The sequence below is a fragment of the Brachypodium distachyon genome, chromosome 5 (assembly GCF_000005505.3).
Source record: "Brachypodium distachyon strain Bd21 chromosome 5, Brachypodium_distachyon_v3.0, whole genome shotgun sequence".
In the NCBI taxonomy this organism is placed as follows: domain Eukaryota; kingdom Viridiplantae; phylum Streptophyta; class Magnoliopsida; order Poales; family Poaceae; genus Brachypodium; species Brachypodium distachyon.
The window spans coordinates 26,726,031-26,745,941 of NC_016135.3; the positions used below are offsets into that span (position 1 = coordinate 26,726,031).

Here is a 19,911-nt window from a genome sequence, read left to right on the forward strand (position 1 = left end):
AAGACGGCAGGCACAGACGAGCCGGGCTAGAGCAACACTAAGAAAGTACAGAAATACAGCAACAAAACACAACTCCGGAGGCCTAACTAAATGGAACCAAGATTGTTCGATCATTGGTATAGCTAGTGTTACTCCTACTAAAGTCGAAACCTGAAACTACACGTGCGCTATACGATCGATTCGCCTCACCCTTTTAGAGAGCCTATCGCTACCTCGTCGTCTAGATCAACGAATTATCAGTTGCGTCACCTTTCCAGGGGGTTTGAACGTTACCATTCTGATCTATTCAGTGTGTTTCAAATTATAAGATGCTATTCTAAGTCATTTTTCTAATCCAATCAAGATTATAGAAGAATGTACTAATATCAATAAGTAATCTACCAAGATATGTATCACAAGGAATTTAATAAAACTAATTTATAGTCGTAGATGTGTGTGTATTTTTCATAAACTTTGCCAAACCTCAAGAATTTGACTTTGTATACGATGACATCTTATGCTTTGGAACAGATTGACTAGCTGGCACTTTCGCAAAAAAAAAATATTGACTAGCTGGCAGTATGCAGTTAAACATGAGTGTCTGCTACTCAAAGGAAATTTAACAGCAAGTATATAAATCACCGGCCATTGAAGTTACCCCACCTTATGCATAGAGTGATTAGTTTATCACAATAAGGAATTAATGGTCCAATGGGTCTTTTTTTTGTATGCAGTACTACAGTTTCACATATTAAAAAAACGAGTATCCTGATGTAAATATCATAAAATTAACTAGCCTTCTTTCAGAACATCTTTTCCTTTAGTTTCAAGCATGATTAATTGCTTCAGAGAGCAGACTAGAATGATTCAGTAAAAAATCTGAGCTCCAATCAACCATGGTATGGTTTGGCTTTCTTTCAGCACATCTTTTCCTTGACCAAGCTAAGAGAGGAGGCTACTGGAAGTAAAAGAGAACAGGAAGCTGGTGGCGCAATATTTACTGAAACATGTGAAGACATTGAACCAAAGAACAGTCAAAAACTTGCATAGCAGCCACAGCTCAATTTCGACCAACTATTCCGTTGTCTAACTTTATCCTTTTTGACCCCTTTTGCTGCTCTTGCCTCGATGTGGCTGACGCGTCATGTAGAAACGCGCAATTAGCTCCGTTACGACAACCCCTCGGGCCGTTGAAGTAAGCACAAAGTTTCATTGGCCTCGATTTGGTATCTCTGCTCACCATAGACGCACCGTTCATACCATTATTAATAGTACCAGTTTGAGGAGGAGCAGATTGGTGGTACATTCCAAACTGTTGTTTTTCAAGCGGTTCCTGCCTCTCCCCTCCATGCTGATGGATGAGGGTTTTGTAATAGTTCATAGGTCTCACTGGGGCATTTGCAAAACTCATAGCAGGGCTTGGACTTGGTGGAAGGTTCATGGCAACTGAAGGAAATCCTTGAGGCAGTCTATTCATCACTGGAACTGGAGCCAGTGGTGGAGGAGCAGGATTTGTGTTCTGAAAGGTTGCCATATGATTTGAAAATGAGGCAGGAGCACTAACTGTCATTTGGGGTGGTGGGCCTGGTGGCATTGGGGCAACCACAGAACTACTAGTAGATTGTTCATGCCTAATTTGGCTATATTCTTTCGTTAGCCTCTCAACTTGTGCAGGATCACTTAGTATTTTGACAAGTAGATCATGATCAACCAAACTTCCCTGTTTGTTGCTTTGCATTATTGCAGTGTATGCGGCAGAGGCTGCAGCCAACACATCAGGTTCAGCGGAGAGACCAGAACTTAATGCACCAGTGGGTCCACATGGCTGCTGTTGTATAGCAGTTACTGGGGCATTTGAAACCTGCGATGCATTGATTTTCGCAGGGTCATACTTATGGTAATTGCTTGGTTGATCAACTGTTGGTTCTTCCAGTTGATCTGAAGCATCATCCTCCTCAACCGGTATCAAAGGAACCAATGGGGTTCGGGAATCATCATAACTGGAGTCTTTCACATCAGGAGAAACAAATGGGCTGGATTTGCACAAAGAGTTCACGAGTAAGGAATGGAGTGTGAAACCTGAATAGTCTGTAAATCAAAATGAGGCTTGCTTACTTTGGAGGAATGTTCGATGCACGAGGATAAATAGCCTCAAGAGCTCCAAAATTTCTCTCATTCTGTATAGCAATCTCCTTGCTTTCTTCTCCAGCAACAATGTGCCAACCTGGGTTCAACAATATCTGCAACCAAGAAAATGTTCAGATATCAAAATCATCTAGGCGTTTGTGTAACACAGCAGTCTAAATCACAGTCTTACATGTGATGGGCATTTCCATCTAATAAGAGGGATCTGAGATGTGTCAATCTTGAGGTCATTGGTTGGCTGCGGTGACTCAAAACCTGGAGGCAGGGAATCATCCGAATTTGGCCCAGCTGCATGCATTAACCATGAGCCTTTTGCTTGGAGGTTGTCTTGTGGCCTTAATCCAGCTTGAGAAGGGGAATCCTCTGAGATAAAAAGCCGTACCTGAAACATTTATACATGTAAGAGATAGGGTTTCTTAATGTTTACAGTTTAAAAAATTTAGTGACTACAGAAAAAATCTAAATTAAAACTCACTGCACCCAGCAATATGTACGACTGCAAATAAACTGATATAAAATGGTATGCCTTTTCCACTCTGGTACTGTTAGGCCGGTTCTTATATATCTGATGCCTCGTCCCATGAATAAATACTCAGCAGTAGTTTGATCATGGCTTCTACTCCCAAAGCTGTGCTATAATAGTCAATAGATTATAACGGTCTCTGGTTTAGCAGCCAGAATCTATCCATGAATGAAGCAAGCAACAAGCGTTGCTGGCACCTAAAAAGGCCTTATTGAGTGGGAACCTATGACCTAAGGAATGAAGCACACCTTGAACCTAACTAACAAATGTAATTTTGTTCTGAAGGACACGTGCTATAGCACATCAAAATATCTTTAAATCTGGGCAAAGGCCAGTAGCTGTATGACTGATCGATCAAAGAATATTTACAGAATCACAAAATTATCAATGTTTATGTACTAATAATCACATATACATCCATTGCATAGCTGTGGTGAAGGGTGCCTATAAGGTGGGTGACAAGAAAACTTTAATTCAAATCACACAATCTGTTCCTTCTCGCTCTTACCAGAATCTATGTTCAGGACTTTGTACAATTCACAAGAAAGTTAGATCAAGGCACTTTCTGGTCTCGAAGAAAAGGAAATGAGATTCTGAGGAACAGTTCTGTGACATATTAATAAGTTCAACGCAGACAAGGAAATACAGACAATGGTTTATTCATCAGCTTGCCATAATCTATGTTCAGGACTCTGTACTGAATCAAGGCATTCTGGTCTGGAGAAAAGGAAACGAGGTTTTAGGGGGCAATGCAGTGACATACAATACAATTTCATGGGCAGGACAACAGCTTATGGATTATGTTTAAACAAAGCAAGATACGAAATGATGCCAATTACCAAGCAATCTTTCAACAACAGACCATGAAAATCCATCATCCATTTACACATAATGCAATACTTAACAGCTAATGGATTCTCCTGTTATCATTGCAAGTATATAACGTAACAATGTTCAGGTAGAAAGATCTGCATGATCGAGGGAGTCATCAATCAGGACTTGGTATCGGTCCATAGGAAACAGGGACAAGGATGATCCGTGAACGAAGTCTTGTAGTGCAATCAGAATGTAACGTATTCATGTGTGGCTTTACAGAGACGACAATGCAATTACTTGGGGAAGGTTAGTGAGAAAACAGGGTAATGCATCTTGACTATATTTTGCTCACACAAGTCAATAAATACTTTATCTGACTAATGATATCTCATCCAGAACAGACGAATACATTTAAGTTCACTCTTGGTAGTACAATATAGCATGGAAGTGGAACCATATATCTCACATTAATGGTAGTCTTATGACTAGTTCTCAAAACAATACTCCGTATTTATTAAGCGATATGAGCTTCACATAAGACAAATATAATCATTTACCAAAGAAGGGCATACATCCATACAGAATCTAGAGGTTCGCTAAATTATTAAATGAGCTTGAATTAATTAATGACAAATTTAATACATTTATTGATGACAGGAAGTGGAAAAATGCAACGAAATGATGTGAGCTGTGTTTTGGCATTTTTTGACTATGGGCTACAGCATGCCATATATTTCTATTTCAGCTCTATCATAATCCAACCATGAAGATCACGTATTAACAATAATCTTTCTGTAAATCGCATCAATTATGTTGCAATTTGAACTTCAAACATGTGCACTAGCACATCTTTTGCATAATGCCCTCTTACAGCTTAATTTTTTTCGACAAATAGCAATAAATGATGGATTCCACAAAAGCGGAATGCCATCACTCTGGCAGGAATAACTGGATAGGGTGTATTTTCACTATGATATTTATTCAACAATTGAGTCTCTTGTGCAGGTTATAAATTGTAAAATACAAGATGATAGTATAACATGTCAGCAACACTGCATTGCATGCATGCATGCTAGTGCAATCTGATGCATTAATACTACACAAATTTATAGAAGTTGAGTGCATGATTCACACTGTAATTTGGACAGACTTAGTCAGCAGAATATTATAGCTGCATATGTTCCTGTTATACTAGCTGCACATCTACATGCTACTGATTGAAAATATTACACATGGCACATGTATACTGTCGTGCTCTCCGGTAGCAAACATTCAGCATCGCATATTCCTACTGCTGGAAAAAAATGTCGGTATGGGCTCATTGAATAGAAACAGGCTACAAAATAAAAACTGAACTAAACTATTTGAACTAACCTATCATTTAACTAAATGCTATAAGGCTCAGTAGCTGATGTTTTTTCATCAGGAACATAAATGAATATCTTGTCTTATGGAGATGATATAGGATAATGTAGCTGCAAAATTCACAGCTGGCGGTCACTAGAAGCAATATTTCATCATTTGTTCAGTTATTTCACTGATCATTCATTTTATTGCCAGTGTCCTGAGTTCACTTCAGTTGTTTCCACCACATCTCTTGTGTCCTGATGTTGTACATATATGCATGCAGGTATTGTTGAATTAATCCTTTTTTGTTTGCGGCCAATTAAGCCTTGTCACTGAATTATCTGCAGCAATTCTGCCTATTTGCAGAGTGAAATCCACATCTCATTCTCATCCGCCGATTGTGGGATTCGATCTATACAGATAGCCTGTTCGTTTTCTAGGCAGACCCGTGCATTTCGCATCTCCAAAAACGAAAAATAAAAACAAAATATACAATAAGATCGTGTTTCTCGCTGAGCTTGGGAGGGCGGGCAGAACAGATCAAATCAGCGACCAAACAAAACAAAAGCGCCACGCAATGGGGGGCAGAACCAAAAAATTATATTCTGCAACAAACGACCGAGCACGCCGCAAATCCTCGACGGGACCGGGAGCGAGCGCGAATCCGTCTCCACGCCTCGACAGCGGCGGCGGATTGAACTATATGCACAGTGTTTGGGGTCAGAATACCTTGCAGAGATTGGCTCCGGTGGCCCACGAGACGCGCCTCGATCGCCTCGACCCCATGGCTACAAACCAAACAAGCAAATCGATCCGATCTAGAGGACGCGGAAGGCGGAAACCCCTCTCTCTGTTCAGGGCGAAATCGAAAAGGAATGAACGAACGGACGGGGAAAGCTCGAGATCGGGCTGATTAGGGCTTCCTCCCCTTCTCTTCCCTTCCCTCCCGCCCCCCTTCTCCTCCTCGTCGAGGAGACTCCGCGAGCGGCTGCGGCGGCGGTGCGGTGGATTGGGAGGGGGAGATGGGAGGTGGTGAGGGGAGGAGGAGGAGGGATGTGCTGGCGTCGGCGGCTTTGCCCTTCGCTATTTGTCGTAGCCTTCGATTTTGCGTTTCGTTTCGTTCTTTTCCTTTTTCGTGCAGTTTGCAATTTCCACCACGTCGATCGATACGATTTGATTAACCTAACCTAATCCAACGCCGAGTCTGGGTAGATTTACCAGCTTGCCCTTGTTGTGTTTAATTCCTGACGAAGGCCAGGTCCCCAATCCTTTTCTTTTCCAGGGCAAATATGTATTCTTTCCATTTTCTTTCAGAAAAAAACATAAATATGTCATGACAAGTCCTTAACTGGTACGGAGTGAAATGGAGAAAGGCGCATTATTCTTTGTCTTGTAGGTAATTGAACAAGTCCCTGAGTTTGTGCTAAGCCCATACACGTCACTTTGAGGTTTAGTGTTTTAAGGAGACGTATTAGACAAAAACTCGTCTCTGACAAGGACCCTAATGTGCATTTTGATATTCTTAGCACCATCAGCCCCCAAAGTTAAGTGCCAATTTTTGCACTCCCACTGCTACGTCATGCAATTATGATGGAGTAGATGCTAAGAGTACCTTGCAAGTATATTCGAAGTTGGATCAAAATTCTGAGGCTGCATACATGTTAAGGTTACATTCTGAAAGTGCGTAAACGTTGTGTGCATAGGCTCAGCGTTCCAGCTAATTCTATTTCTATGGTCAGCTACCAGCATGTTTATTATTGAGAATTTGAGATGACAGTCAAATCAGGGTCGTTAGAAAGGACCACTCAATTGCATCACATAAAAGGTCATCTCGGCTCACATTTCAACTCAAACATTCATGGTCATTAGTATCAGGTCCATACCGCATAAGCAGTTTAGAGTTTCAGACCATACAACAGGGATAGTTATTAGAGTACTCTAGTTATTACAAGTCATATCAGGGATTCATTCTCGTATTACCAGTATCAAATCGTAACACAAATACAATGCCGTTGCCTCAGCAACCTACTCTTGGTGTCAATGCCACAGAACACAATGAAGCCAACGAAAGGCCCTGACGAAACCATCTGGTTCATCTTTTCTTAAAACCGTACTTCTTACGCTCGTAGAAGAGATCAGTCTTGGCGCTTCCTAGATTCACAATCTTGGGGCATCCGTCTCGGTCCTTCTCCTGCTGTGTACACTCCTTGCAGTAGTAGGCATCTGAGATGCCAACTCCTCCACAGATGACACACCTTCCCTGGAATGAGCCATAGTTGCACTCATCGCAGACCCGGACAAGCGTACATGGGCGCACATACGAGTCACAGATGACACACTTGCCGTCACATTTCTCGCACAAGCGACCAATAGCAATGCCAGGCTGCTTCCGGCACATGATGAGATCAGGATGATGCTTAGCCATGGCTGTCAGATGCTAACCTGTGAAATCATAATTAGAGGCAGTATAGATCAGAATCGAGCCAATGTCACTGTCAGAAAAAAAAATTAACAGGCAGAAATATAATTTGTTGGTGAAGCATCCCTAAGAGGAGCAAACTGTTCATTCAAATCCATCTATTTGTTGATTACACTAGGAGCTTTGGATAAAGCATTTCAAAGAGAAGCAAACATCTGTTACAAACACTGGACGCTCATCTAAAAATTTAAACTACCCAGCTCTACATTATGTGTCACTGTCACTAGGGTTTACCAATTAAGTAATCAACACAAGAAAAATGTGTACCACACACAACTGTAAGTACAGTGGGCATGGTCCAAAATTGCAGCAACATGATTACAATTCATTGACATCATATATTCACTAAATTTTCCAAAGAGGGACATCACCAGCAAATGCAATATTACATACTTCAAATTCGAAGGGCCTGACGGCCGAAATATATTAACAAGGGAAAAAAGGTACAACAATACAGAGATCAGGCAAGAGCCTGAAGAACAACCCCACAACTCCACAGCGGGCTAACTAACAGCTTTATCCAATGAAAACTACAGGGGGGAACCACACAGGAACTATGAAGGTGAACTACAGGGCGGCCACACAGCCAGCAGCTCTCCAAGATTGGAGCTCATCAACATACTTCAAATTAAAGCCACCGATTTGAAAGCCAACGAAAATATAAATCTCCCAGAAGAGAACCCTTATCAAAAGGGTCCAGTTTGGTGCAAGGGAGTGAAATCATAAAAGCATACTGTGGCATCAAGGCACATGTTTCTACTCAAGCTACAGCATAGCACACTTTCTCATTGACAAGCAGTGAAGCTAGAAATTTACTCATTCCGGGGGAACTAAAAACCTTCAATGACAACCCATGATATACTAATTTTGAAGTTGCTGAACAACATTTTAAATCAAGATAAACTATTTACATAGATATCTAAATATACTCATTATTGTTATCAGTTACTTCCAGCAGGGAGGCTGAATTGTTCAAATCTACCGAGTCAAAAATTTCTGTAGCAGAGCAAACGAGTTAGCCACTAAGGGTGAAAACTTATTATGAACAACCCACGACATCATCGCTGCTACTGCTCCCACCTCAACCATCATCAATGAGTCGGGGTGTGTTTTATAGAGAGAAAAAGGCAAGAGGAGGGTGATCTAGCTGTGACGAGCAGCAGAAGGATCCGAACCGAAAGGCCGGCAACAGCAGAGTAGGGCTTCTAACTAAGTAACAGTTTTGCACACGGGCGGAGGACCCGCCCTACCTTGATTTTTGCCTCAGTTACGAATTGGGGGAAGATTATGACGGGGAGCTAAAGGGTTCGTGGCCTCGTGGGGTGATGGGAGGTCGGGAGCGAAAGAATCGAAGGGGAGATAGATACCTACGGTGGAGGAAGACGAGGCAGGGGTCTGCGGCGCCCGGCAGCGGGATGGGGAGGGAGGGGTGGCGGCGCTCGCGCGAGGAAGATGAGCGACGGAGCGAGGGGGGCTGGGCCGCTCGGTGCCGGGATGGGCCAAAGCATAGGTGGCCAGAAAAAAAATTAGATTTGGGCTAGAATTGTGAAGCTTAATGGGACAAATGTATTAATTAAAAAAATATAAACGATTCATAAAAAATGTCGCTCATTTTATAATAAATTAGTACAAATTTTGTACTAAGTGGATGATATTTTTTATGCATCGGACGGAGTGTAATGTTACAAGATTTTGTTCTCAAGGTATATATTGTGAGCTCAATATAGAAAGAAATCAGTCTCCAAGATTTTTCATGGGCATTCCAAACTCCAAACTATGAGTCTATGACCCCATTTCCTTGATCCCATGAAGCTTCAACCGTGTCCGTGTGGTTATTAGCTTGTCTAAGACAGTACACCGTTTGCCTTTCTGATAAAACAGTAGCACTCACTGCAAAGAGTGCCTGGCATTAGTAGTATGAGGATTACAAAGCTGCGTTATGATCAACTATAAATTTTGGATTGCTGTGCAAACTGCAAACAGAACATTACTGGGTACTGCAATATATTTAGAAGTCCGATGAAATGATTGTCAATACTAGAAAACACAATTTTTCCTAGTGCTAAATGCTGTAGGTGAAAGCAAAAAAATCTTAGGTAAATGATTCACTTAGAGATTGCTCTAGGGAAATAATCCTAAGTATAGTATGGTGGCGAAAGAAGGCTTTGCCTAGGGACATTTCTACAGCTCTAGGGAAACATTTATTTACCTAGGGGCTGAAAGTCTAGGGAAGTAATCACATGCAGTTGTAGATGTGGGACCAAAACCTGGTATGCCACATCATCATCTTCCCCTAGAGAACTTTACCTACCAAAATCTGAAATATACTCTAGGGAACCAAATTGAATTCATATTTCGCATATATGAATCCGTATTGACCATATTTGAATTCATAATGACCTTCAAATATTTTCAAATGGGGCCAGAATCTAACCAACAGAAACTGCATATAACATATATTAATTTAGTCAACCTCAATCTTTATTCAACTAATATGTCTGTGATCAGTAGCAAGTGTTGTTGCTACACCAAAAAATAGCCCCGTTACACCAAAAAAAATAGCCTCATTACAGCAGCATAACGGCTGTAAATTTTACAATTTGGCCATACTAGTAAGTGCACACATGCACACACGTATCTAAAATTTAAAGCATGTCTTTTGAATCACATCCTCTCTGCAAGGAGCAATGCCATTCTTGAACTTAAACACGCCGCTGGAAGATTTCCTTGTGTCATTTCCTGAATCACTTCACAAAAGGATCTTATAAGAGATTTCCATGTAATTTCAATGCAAGATAAATAAATATGGTAATCACCTATGCGGAAGTTGTACTCAAAAGATAAGAAATAAAATTGGAGATACACCATACTTACAGAGGGATGGTCACAAAGGTAGCACATCTAAAAAATCAAATACAGGAAGGTGGCAGCAAGCTATTACTGATTAACTGCAAAGAAATTTCTGTAATAATACTCCATGAACATTTATCACACTATTTCTGTCAGGCAGAACATTGTCATTAAACAATATAGTGAAGTAACGATACTTAAGATACATTTTATTAGAGATGCAAAGTGCTTTGGGCAATATAAGCTTCAGCGGGCAAAAGGAAATGAGAAATAAGTTCATTGTTTTTTATTGAGGAAACAACAAGTACATAGTTAGATAGCTGTTGGTGATCGCTTCAAAAAACATACAGGAATAAGGAAGCAAGGATACATGTGGATGAATGGTCAGTTTAGCTTTCTGCTTGCTTGGTTATTTTGTCTACCAGCTGGAAGCATGGAAAGAAAAATCCTTAACAAGTATCAATGTCATCGTTTACTATTGCAGACATCAGTCCACCTTTACATATAAAGTTGTTTTAACAAAATAGATTGAGACATATGGATGCTGCTTATAGTTACAGATGGTGATAGTAGGGGACACATCGAAGCTTAAAAACAAATGTAGTATCAATCCCTTTTATGTTAATTTAAGGTATGGATCAGTAAATATATGAGCATATATTCTAGTCAGAACAGAATAAGCGTAGATGTAAATGTCCTTCCTAAAATGATAATTCTAATCTGAGGTCAGGAATAAGTGTTTGGTTAATGTATATATGCAGCGGCGCATTTCAGACCATGCATGACAGGAGAAGTTTAGGTTCAGGCCATTGATCATGTAAATAATAGCTAAATCCAACACTTCACCTCTAAGTCCAGATTTTGATAAGAATGCATATCCATCTGCACAAGTGGTTTCATGTAGAGAAATTGTTTCACCCAAGATGATTACCTGCTAGTATACATAACTATCGATCTGATGGTTAATTGAACATCATTGCCTGCACAAATGTGAAAAGTATAATGACGACTTTCTCCTGGTAGTTAGAACTATTTGAGTGTGCCTTTGTACATGATTGCTTGGCTTGAGTAGATGTGCAAATAAGATGTAGAGATAAGATATGAACTGAATCTTACTGTTTTTTCCCTCAAAAAAAATCTTATTGTTTTTAAGATCAGAATTGGGTAGAGTAGATACCTACTATCTAGTGCGTACAAATAACCTGAAAGTTGTGTTTCTTTTTGGTTAACACAAAACTTAATGGGGAAAGAAAATAAGTGTACAACTAACCTGAAAATCGTGTGCAACAAAATCTTTCTAGTAGCTCTGAAGAAACTCATACAAACAAATGCAGCAAAGTAAACTTAGTTTTGTCAGATTCATAAGGAAAATAAATGAAGTATATATCAAGTTATCAACACAAGAAATCCATGCATGGTGGAACAATAAAAGATCCCAAATTTCAATATATTCACATCATCACGTTGATCATTGACTCCATACACCTGATGTTTTTCTCAGTTTCACGAATATGTGCTGGGTAACCTGCTCATCTGAGTGGAAGGACCAAAAAGAAATGGATAGGCAAGCGCTAGTTACCAGATGGGGGACATGATGATGAGCTGCTGTGCGAGGGGCACTGCAGGGTGATTGGTCTTGAAGGCGATGCTGCCGCTGCCGCTGGTGCCGGTGACCCACCCCTGCAAGTTGAGACATACCAGAGTACCCTCACCTGAAAAATGAAGGATTGGAGGGCTGGGGCGGAGTAGCCACGGTCAGGGAGCTCAGGTGATGGCGATGTGCGACGGCCGGAGAGGTGGACGACGCGGGGGCAGATCGGGGCGTCGGAGCTTCGGGAAGGCGGGGCCACTGGCGGCCTCCCTCGCCGCCCCGTCCGCCGGATCCAGACCCGGGATGGCCGGATCTGGGGGAGAGGAAGGGGGTCGGATCCCCTGCTGCCGATCTGGGAGGAGGGCGGCACGACCAGGCCGGGGAGCGGTGGCGGCGGCGGAAGGGAGGAAGGAACGGGGGCGGCCGTAGGGAGGAAGAAGAGAAAGGAGGAGAGAATGGAGAGCGGCGGCTGTGGCAGAATGGGGAGAGAAAGGAGCGCGCTAGGGCGACAGTCCTGCGAATGTGTAAATGTCATCTGGGCCCATACAAACTCACGCGCGTCTGATCGAAGGAAAACGCGGGATGGGCCCAAAGTGGAGCAAAAATCGCACGCCAGCGTGGGATTCTTTACCTAGGGCAACAACTAGCTCTAGGGATAGTTTGCTTCACAATTATATTTGGATGTAAATTCTCTTTGCCTAGGTTACCTGTTTGCAACTTTACTTTACCTTGAAAAGAGAAATCATCTCTAGATAAAGAGTTTTGTCCTAAGAAAAACTGTGATTTCTAGTAGTTGTGCATCTGCCAACTATTAAGTTTCTTTAAAAAACTCTAGCCGTAAAATCAGTTAGAGATCCTGCCTTACAGATGTTAGTTAGGCTTAATAATAAGGCCTTTTGTCATAATGTTGCATCTCTCAACCTTTAGCTTTCCAATATTTCCTTTTTGTTACAGATAACGAGTATGTAATAAAATAAAAATCAGGAAATGGTACTCAGAAGGAGCCCGAGCTTAATAGTACTCCTACCAAAGCGGTGATTCTAACGGTATACCGGCACCGCTAGAACCAATCAGCACGTGTGGGTGCGGCTCGGTGCTGAGATGGGGCCATGCGGTCGGACGTCAGCGCAGCAGGGAGAGAAGAAAGGGGCTATTCTTAGACTAACACATTTTGTTGCTTGTACAAATTATTTAATGGTCCAAACGAACTCAGAATTTTATGATTTTGGGGGTAGTCTTAAGATGGGTACATACCAGCACCGCTAGAATTGCGGCTTTGGTTATATGACTTCGTGTCTGTGTTCTGTTGTACTACTCATGATTTATGTGTTTGCAGCTGGTCTAGTCATGTAATTTGCTGGTGGGAAAATTAAAGTGCTACTACATTAATGCACATCATCTTAACTATATCTGATTACGCAATCCAGCTAGTCTAGGTGGATTCCTGTTTCATTTTTTGTTCAGAGAAAAGTTTACTCTGTGTACCCAAGTCATTCTCATGTTAAAAAAATACGGTTTTGCTATTTCTTAGGCGACTGAGAAAGAACTATTTCTCAGTCGATGATCACAAACCTTTTGATTCAATCATTGAGATTCGTGTAAGATTGGTGTAAGTTCGATGAATAAGAAAACCTTCATTGGATTGGATGGCTACGATTGTCGATTGAGAAATAACTATTTCTTAGGCGATTGAGAAATAGACACTCCCTAAAAAATAATTACATTCTCAACTGCTCGCACCGGCCAATTCAAAACCAAAAGTATTCCATCCTGCAAACAAACCAAGCTGACCGAAGCCCAGAAGTAAATATGTTGACTGGATAAGGATTCTTTTCCTGGAATTAACATCCCCACCCCAACAATTCAAGCAGTGTGGTCCCAAGCCACACCATACATATACCTGAAATGCTGAAATGAACAAGTGGCATGCAGTGGTAGAGACATACATTATGCTCCTCCTGAAGCAAACACCAGGGAGAGAAATCTCAACAGGTGAGCAAAGCAACAAACCAGGCAAACAAGCAACAGAAGGATAACTTCTTTCTTCATCTGGAAGCCCATAAAATGGGAGAGAGAAGCACAAAGCTAGGCTTGCTTTGGCACAACTGTTTGTGTGCTACCTCAAATTGCACACTGTTGTTTTGTAAGCTAGTTCAGCTTGGCTCTACTAAACTCAAACTGCACCTGTTGGCATATGCAGTTGCAATGCAACACTACCAGTTCTCTCAGGTTCAGGACCACACTACGTAGGTACACTACCAGTTGAGTTAATACTGCTACCACTATAGGTTTCAGACATGCTTCTATATATGCTTCTAGCAGCTAGGACAATGACAGGAGTGCTCAGAAGGCAAGTGAGGTGGTGCTGTTCCCCTCTCACATGGATGACCCTGCAGGGTAATGTGAGCTGAGAGTGAGCTCCAAGGAGGCTGCTGCTGCTGCGTCTTGGGTGGGCATCATCAGCTGGTTGTTGCTGCTGTAAGAGCTGTACTGGTAGTTCTGCTGCTCTTGCAGCAGCAGCTGATGATGATGATGATGTTGCTGCCCCCAGCACAGCTGCTGGGAGTTGGACTGCAGCAGCTGGTAGCTTCCGCCATGGACGCCGTTGACGATTTCTTGGTGGCCTCCGCTGCTGCCGCCGCCGGTGGGGAAGAGCGGCAGCGTCTCGGGCTCCCGCGCCGGCGGTGGCTGATACGGGGAGAAGGCCGGGAAGCATGCCGGCCACGGCGTGGGTGCCATGGCGGCCGTGCTCGTCCTCACGCCCATGTAGTCCTGCTCCTGCGCGCATGCGACGATCGGGGCAGACGATAATATTTAGATTCATTAACTAGCTTGTGGGAATTGGAATTCGTTCGGCATGGAATCGGACACGATGAGGCAGGAGCATTGCAAATGTGGGGATTAATGTATGTGCAGTCGATCGATTAATCGATTACCTGCAGCAGCTGCATGAAGCTTCTGTCGTTGGCCATGGCGGCGTTGCTGCCGACGTCCCAGCAAGTAGCACTCGCATTCGCATCCATCTGCAGATGAGCCGAGCCGCCACCGCCATTGCTGCCGGCGCCGTACAAGCCGGCCGCCGCACCTGCACACAGACACACAATGCATGCATCCATGAACCGTGATCCACACATCACCATTAAAATTCCCCAAGCTCCGATCAAGCAGCACATATGCAAACTGCAAATCCCCAAACATAAATACCTGATGAAGGGGAGAGGGAGAGGATGGAGGCATTGTTGCTGCAGTTGTTGTTGCTGTCGTTGTTGTTGGGGGAGACGTCGATGGTGGTGAGGCGCTTCTTGTGCCGTTCCCGGGCCTTGTGGTTCTGGAACCAGTAGAAGACGTTCTTCCCCTCGATCCGGCCGTACTGCCTGAGCCTGCCCGCGATCCGCTGGATCTGCTCCGCGTTGGGCGACCGGATCCCGAGGCCGTAGTAGAGCTCCCGCAGGATCCGCACCTGCTCCGCCGTCGGCGTCCACCGCGTCCCGCTCGCCCTGCACGGCGCCGCCTGCCCCCCGTTCGCCGCCGCGCCATCCATGGCAGCGAGCAAAAGCAAAGACTAACCGTGCTCCGAATACTACTACCAGCACGAGCAGTGGCGAGAGGGGAAAGAAGAAGAAGGAGAAGGATTTGGGGTTTTGGGTTTGGAGACATCAGATGAGAAAGGTATATAAGGAAAGGGGGAGGAAGGATATGATGGAGATCTAGGAGTAGGGTGTCAGTGTAGGCACTAGCTAGGCTCTAGCTAGGAGGTGATATAGGTTGGGGCCGGGAGAAAGGAGGGGAGAAGAGAATCATGGTGATATCTTTTGGAGAGGGACAAGCGTTGAGGTTGACACGCGAGTACGTACGTACGGGCTCGAGCTCTTTTTAATTCTCTGCACCCTTTTTCTCGCAGAAGAAGAAGAAACCGCATCGGTCAGGGCGCTCGCTAGAGTGCATTGCACAGGCCACTCTTTGTGGTAAAACTGCTTTGCTCTCTCCGTGTCTCTCCTCGCCACAGCAAAGCTTGAAGTTGAAGCTTTGCATGCATTCTCTCTTGTCTCTCTGACAGAAACGGAGAGGGCTGAGGATCGATCGTGTTCATACATGGGGAGAGATTGGCATGTGAATTTTTTAGGGGTGGCCGTGCAATTGTTTGATGAGAGCAAGAGATAGAGTGACGTGATAGGCGCGCGCGTGGGTTCGTAAATCTTGTCTGGTTTATGTTGACTCGACTCTCGACAGCTATAGCTTCTTCGATCGGCCGGCCGGCCGCGTCCTGCTTGCTGCATGCATGCATTGCGTGGTGAATATCGTTTGAAGATTAATTGAAGGGTGTTTCGATCTGAAAAGGATGGAGATCGATCGAGTTTATTTGGAGAAAGAATTCGTTTGTTTGTGTTGGTGTCGTCGGAGTTCGACCTTGCGCGCCGGCCGTTTCGGGCGCCAGTCGTGGGCTCGACCCGGAAACTCGGATATATTCTCTTCTGCCAACCTTAATTGGTCCTTGGAGTACTAGCAGTAAGGACACGGACGGACGCGCAGGCAGCCGCCGTAGCGCGCAGCTTTTTTCAGTCCCGATGCAAATGCGTACGTTGGTACTGTAGCAGCCCCGCGAGTTGAGAGTTTCTGTGCACGCGATTGCATTGGCGTTGCACTAATCGTCCAACATCGAATGGTTCAAAAGTTGATTTTATGAATAGAGGAGGGCATACAAAGCGAAAATGGTAAAAGCGTGTCATGAATTTGTAGACTGCCCTGGTATATACAGTATGTATGTGAGACTTTTTTAATGCATTTTGAATTGACATGTAGGGGTGTCTTGGGACTGATCGGTTTTTAAAAAAAATACGTAGCTGACGAGTTTTTGGTTTAGTTGGTCTGCAAAATTCTTGGTAGGTTAAAGTTTTATTGAGAAATTGAATTAAGTTTTGTTTGGAACAAAACATGAATTATGAAATTGTGAGTAGGTTAAAGTTCTATTGAAAAACTGAAATTAAGGGTTGAGGACAAGGGGGGTATTGAAAAATTGAAATGGGCTATCTCTCCTCTGCCTAGGCGTAGTGTAGGACACCGAGCAAGCATATGCGCCGCCCTGGAACAGTGTCTCGCACAGTACTCCACACATGAACTCCACCATGCCATGCGCGCCTGATCTCCCTAAGTAAAGGCACCTACTACTTGTAGCACATTAACTCCGACTTGATCCCTACTCTGAGGATCGGTGCAGCCGTGCAGGATCATGTGATCGATCACGACATTACTCTGGCAGTCATGCATGACTTTGCTATACGGAATCGGAAAGAAACACCGAGTCAGTCAAGTGAAGGAAACAACAGATAGACTCAGGATCTACTTACAAAGATAAAGAGATCAATCCCATCTCACATAGCCACAGTAGCCTTTTATACGCAGTACACAACACGTGCCAGCAGCGGTGTACTGGAGTCCATCGATCCATGTCAAGGAAGCAGCATGAGAGAGGGACAAAGGCATGAAGAAGCATGCAGGGTGTGTGTCTAGCGCCTCTAGCTGGGCATGCAGTGGTAGCTTCCTTCCACACAGAGAATTCAACATGGACATGCAGCCCTAGCGGCCCAAGCTAGCTCGTGATACTATCTTCTTGCGACTGATGTAAAGTCTGATCTCTCTCTTCTTTCTCTCTAGGGATCTGGTCGAAAGGGAAGGGTCATGATTACCCTAGAGAAAGACCCTGAGCCTATCTGTCCCCTAGAGAACATAGGCGCTTCCTGTTGAGGGCATGTTTCCTTCTCTCTCACACACACTCTCTCACTCTCTCAGTGCATTGAAGGTTTGGGGGCCTGGCAGGAGGCCGGCTTTGTGTGGACTGGAGTTGAAACCATCAAGTGCTTCTTGTTTTGTATGATAGGGAGAGGAGTGGAGATGAGAGCAACACGACTCCATCTGTGGCCACATGGAATGCTGGCCGGGGCCAGGCAAAACGGTCACACTGCAGCCAGTGAAAGGGACTGGGTGATCGTTACCAGCTGCTTTTTATATCCAAGGTCGAATGACCGGCCAGCTGGTGGTTAACTCAAGTTAAAAGGTTGGTACGTACTAGCACTCCCCAAAAGTTTGCTCTAGCAGCGTAGCTAACCCGAAGAACCTTGATGTTGAGATTAAGATGTTAAAGAAGTTTACGTACCGCTAGCAGCCTTGCAGGCTTTGTCAGAAGATCACTAGGAAGAATTTGTCAGGAAATGATGGTTTCGAGCAGCAATCCCAACTTGAGAGAAACCAGTACAATAATCAAACCAGGAAATGATGAATTTGTCACCCGTTTTCTACCACACCAAGAGAATGGCAATGCCATCGAATTAACTGATGGAATTAATGAAAGTCCACACAGGCAGCCAGCGGAAAGCCGGCCCATTAAAATCGCCTGCGCGCATGCACTAGCGCTAGAAGCTACGGAGTACTCACTCCGGCTAGTCTGTGTCCCGGCCTCAACATATTCAGCGAGCCAATCATGGCGATCCAAGACTGCACACACGCATACTACGGGTGCGAGTTCCCGAGGTTATACACTGAAAATCGTGAGCAAAAGCAAAGCATGCAATCCAATGCAACCGCAGCCGATCCCCCGATCAATCACTGGCTAGCCTGTCCTTAATTTCCTTGTATTTACTACGAGCATGCAATGCACGTCGCCTCATTTCTTGTCCGCTTTCAAGGCGCCGTGATCTCACAAAGATTCACCGGGATATCGCTGGCTATAGTCACGTCGCAAGGCTGCAGAGATCCGTTCATATATAGAGTACCCATACATGAGATACCTATACTCGTACTGTCACTACTCTACTCCGTACAGCACTACGCATATTATAACTGGAATAAGCAATACGGCTACACTAGTACTCATTCCGTCCCATATCAAGCGACTTCCTATTACATGTATTTAAACGTTTTTTAGACATAAATACATTCATATTTAGACAAACTTAGTCACTTAATATGTGACGGATGGAATATTTGGTTTAGATTTGCATGCAGAGCTAGCATACACATGCATTGCAGAAACAACTCTTGACTCAAAACAGCAAGAGCTGAGTAGTAGTACGTATAAACATCCACACGAAGCGGAGTTAGTAGTACCAAAAAATTCCCAAACCAGGAGAAATTCGCGCAAGGGCAAGTTGGCGTAGCGAACTGAGTGCGTGCAAGCGAATTTCATGCAAAACCCCAAACAGACACAAGAGTCCCGCAGCTTCAGATCCACATAAGATTGTGTGGAGAAACATACAGTATAAATATGCACGCACGCGCGCTTGCAGTCCAGTGCAGTGCAGGAATACTTGTGGTGGTGTGCTGCGAGATTGAATGAAAGCTGTCGGCAGCAGGAGATGAAGAATTGCATGCCCTAGGTGCAGTCGTGTGGGCAAATCACGGCCGGTCGGGCCAGCCGGCACGCGGCTGCTGCTGCTGCAGCGCCCAGAATTTGAGGCCGGCCGGCCGGCCTCGATCCATGCACACGTACAGTACATTTCAACCGAATTCAACACGCATGCTTACTGCTGCTAAACAGGAGCATTTTTCTGATCCCAAAGGTTTAATGCAATGGCAGCATAAAAGTATGGGCCGGAGATGAGCGACAAAGGGTCCCTCGGCCCGGCCAGTCGTAGCGGCGGCAGGCTACCCGCGCAGCAGGCAAAGCAGGCTACATGCATGCAAGGTGCAGCCACTTAATATACGCTAGTATATCTCCCAATCGATCGATCGCCCGTGCCGTCTCGTCACGTCCGTCAATCGATCAGATGCCCGGATGCAACACACATAGTACATGTGTGCAGTATACTGTGGCACGAGTAACGTTTTTCTTTCGTCCTCCTTTGGAAGGAATCGGGAATCGAAGGAGTAACAGTGATATTACAAAGAAAAGGAATAAACAGTAGTTGTGCACAGTTGCACGTACTACTGCTGGCATTTGTACATGCGTGGTCGGGAGTTACCGGTCTCTGCTGCTACAGGATTCCGCGCACCGGCACACGCCAAGTCCGGAGTAGTATGTCAATGGGGGCCGGAGAAGGGTCCAGAAAGAAACATCATGATTTGCGTTTGCAGAAGATACAAAAAGAAGAAGAAGAAGCCCATGTGGATAAGTGACTGGTCAATATTGGTGAGATGGACTCCTGTCTTGTACTCTTGTTGGTCTCTGGCCTATATTTTATTTTTGCT

The 19,911-nt window shown here is 44.1% G+C and overlaps 3 protein-coding genes and 1 long non-coding RNA gene across 6 annotated transcripts; all 4 read right to left on the minus strand.

Moving 5' to 3' along the window:
- Positions 1-613: 613 nt before the first annotated feature.
- On the minus strand, positions 614-5,912 carry LOC100828656 (zinc finger CCCH domain-containing protein 30). The gene is made up of 4 exons (XM_003580708.4): positions 5,540-5,912; positions 2,297-2,506; positions 2,095-2,219; positions 614-2,012 (listed from the first exon to the last, which is right to left on the minus strand). Exons 1-4 carry the CDS (start codon positions 5,594-5,596, stop codon positions 1,040-1,042), a joined length of 1,365 nt encoding a protein of 454 aa, XP_003580756.1. The 5' UTR covers positions 5,597-5,912; the 3' UTR covers positions 614-1,039.
- Positions 5,913-6,619: 707 nt separating this feature from the next.
- On the minus strand, positions 6,620-8,812 carry LOC100828958 (PHD finger-like domain-containing protein 5B). 3 transcript variants are annotated; one of them, XM_003580709.4, is made up of 2 exons: positions 8,657-8,812; positions 6,620-7,252 (listed from the first exon to the last, which is right to left on the minus strand). In XM_003580709.4, exon 2 carries the CDS (start codon positions 7,233-7,235, stop codon positions 6,903-6,905), a length of 333 nt encoding a protein of 110 aa, XP_003580757.1. In that variant the 5' UTR covers positions 7,236-7,252; positions 8,657-8,812; the 3' UTR covers positions 6,620-6,902. The 3 variants fall into 3 exon arrangements, with proteins under 3 accessions (XP_003580757.1, XP_010240563.1, XP_024311661.1); XM_010242261.3 differs by having other exon boundaries at positions 8,661-8,811; XM_024455893.1 differs by lacking the exon at positions 8,657-8,812 and adding an exon at positions 8,540-8,559.
- A 932-nt stretch (positions 8,813-9,744) lies between these two features.
- LOC112269471 lies at positions 9,745-12,262 on the minus strand. The gene is made up of 2 exons (XR_002961315.1): positions 11,410-12,262; positions 9,745-11,119 (listed from the first exon to the last, which is right to left on the minus strand). It is a non-coding gene; the product is annotated as an uncharacterized LOC112269471 (long non-coding RNA).
- Positions 12,263-13,786: 1,524 nt separating this feature from the next.
- LOC112269400 (WUSCHEL-related homeobox 1B-like) lies at positions 13,787-15,271 on the minus strand. Its single transcript, XM_024456095.1, has 3 exons — positions 14,935-15,271; positions 14,667-14,815; positions 13,787-14,508 (listed from the first exon to the last, which is right to left on the minus strand). The coding sequence occupies exons 1-3, from the start codon at positions 15,269-15,271 to the stop codon at positions 14,107-14,109; spliced, it is 888 nt and encodes a 295-aa protein (XP_024311863.1). The 3' UTR covers positions 13,787-14,106.
- Positions 15,272-19,911: the final 4,640 nt, after the last annotated feature.